The sequence below is a fragment of the Vollenhovia emeryi genome, unplaced genomic scaffold (genome assembly GCF_000949405.1).
Source record: "Vollenhovia emeryi isolate VEMERY1.0 unplaced genomic scaffold, V.emery_V1.0 DF948055.1, whole genome shotgun sequence".
Classification (NCBI taxonomy): domain Eukaryota; kingdom Metazoa; phylum Arthropoda; class Insecta; order Hymenoptera; family Formicidae; genus Vollenhovia; species Vollenhovia emeryi.
Genome location: NW_011958311.1, coordinates 1 through 1,554, shown reverse-complemented (window position 1 = coordinate 1,554; position 1,554 = coordinate 1). Strand labels below are relative to the sequence as shown.

Genomic DNA, 1,554 nt, shown 5'->3' with positions numbered 1-1,554 from the left:
CTCCAGGAACATGGCGCCAAGTATCGGGATCAGTCAATTGCCTAATTTCTTGTACTCGTCTCCAGACAAAGGATGCCCATTGATTCTCTCTTTTGATCCATGCAAGCACCGTAGAGGAATCCGTCCAACAATAAACTCTAAGCTCGGGACGATTCAAGGTCTTGATGGTGGTATGCAACAGGCGGGCTCCTATAGCAACGCCCATCAGTTCCAGCCGTGGAACGGTCGGTTTTCCTAAAGGGGCGAGTCTGGATTTGGCCTGAACGAAACGAACCTCAATTCCCTGGCAACGGACCACTCTTGCAAAAATAACAGCGGCGTAGGCAACTTGGCTAGCGTCGACAAATAAATGAAGCGATAGGGAATCGCCACACTCTCCAAAGGCCCATCGAGGAATTTTGACTTCGCGAAGATTCTCCAAGTCTCGTAGCCACTTCAGAAACGCTACGCTTGTCGTTTCGTCGACCAGCTCGTCCCAGCCTTTATTCGTAGTCCATAGTGCCTGCAAAATTAACTTCGGACAAAGTAACACTGGACAGACCATACCAATGGGGTCGAATACCTTCTGCGAGGCCGCTAAAATTTTCCTTTTGGTAGTTTCACTCGGAATCTTCGGCTGCAAGCTGTGACTGGAAATCTTCATCACGTCTTTATCCTTGTCCCAGATAAGACCCAAAACTGGAGCTTCTCTCGAGGGGTTTGTTTCACCAGCATACTCCCACCCTCGAAGGTCGAAACCTCCTCTGCTCATGTAGAAAGTTGCTTTGTCCTCGAAATTCTTCATTTCTTCAATCGTTGCGAGACTAGTTATGCAATTGTCGACGTAGAAGGATTTTGCAAGATCCCGCACTAGGCCGACCTCTTCTTGTGGTAAGTCCCGAGCAACGTTCTCCAGGTGAAGATCGATAGTAGCTCCCAGCAAAAAAGGACTGCTTGAAACACCAAATACGACTCGGCAGTGTCGATAGACTACGTAGTCCTTGTCTCCAGGCTGTCTCTTCCATAAAAATCTCATGACATCTCGATCCTGCTTCGAGACACTGATCTGAAGGAACGCCCTTCGGATGTCTGCTATCACTCCAAATTTCCGTTGCCTGAATCGTAGTAGTAACTCGGGTATTAACTCGATGAAATTAGGACCTGTCTCCAGACACTGATTTAAAGAGGGACCACTTCTCTCTCTTGACGATGCATCGAAAACGGGGCGAATTCGAGTCGTGCTATTCTCCTTAATGACGTGTCTGTGAGGCAGATAATGTCCATAATCCTCAATCTCATCGACAGGAACTTCCTCTATTATTCCTTCGTTCAACCAGTCTTGAAAAACGTCGTCGTAAGCCCGGTATAAACCATCTTGTTGCAGCTTTTTGATCGTGTTGTCCAGTCTTCGTTCAGCCGTCGCTCGATTCACAGGAAGAGTCGGATGATTCTCCTTCCAGGGCAAAAAGACTTCATAGCGACCTTGCTCGTTTACAGTTGCAGAGTGCCGAAAACTTTTAAGGACGTCCACCAGATGCTGCTCCTTTGTGGACTTTAGAATGGGATCTTGTATCT

The 1,554-nt window shown here is 47.6% G+C and overlaps 1 protein-coding gene across 1 annotated transcript; it reads right to left on the bottom strand.

Moving 5' to 3' along the window:
* Positions 1 to 41: 41 nt before the first annotated feature.
* On the bottom strand, positions 42 to 1,432 carry LOC105557188 (the record flags this gene model as incomplete). The annotated part of the gene is made up of 1 exon (XM_012004371.1): positions 42 to 1,432. A coding segment is annotated over one exon (1,391 nt), but the record flags the coding sequence as incomplete, so codon positions are not given.
* Positions 1,433 to 1,554: the final 122 nt, after the last annotated feature.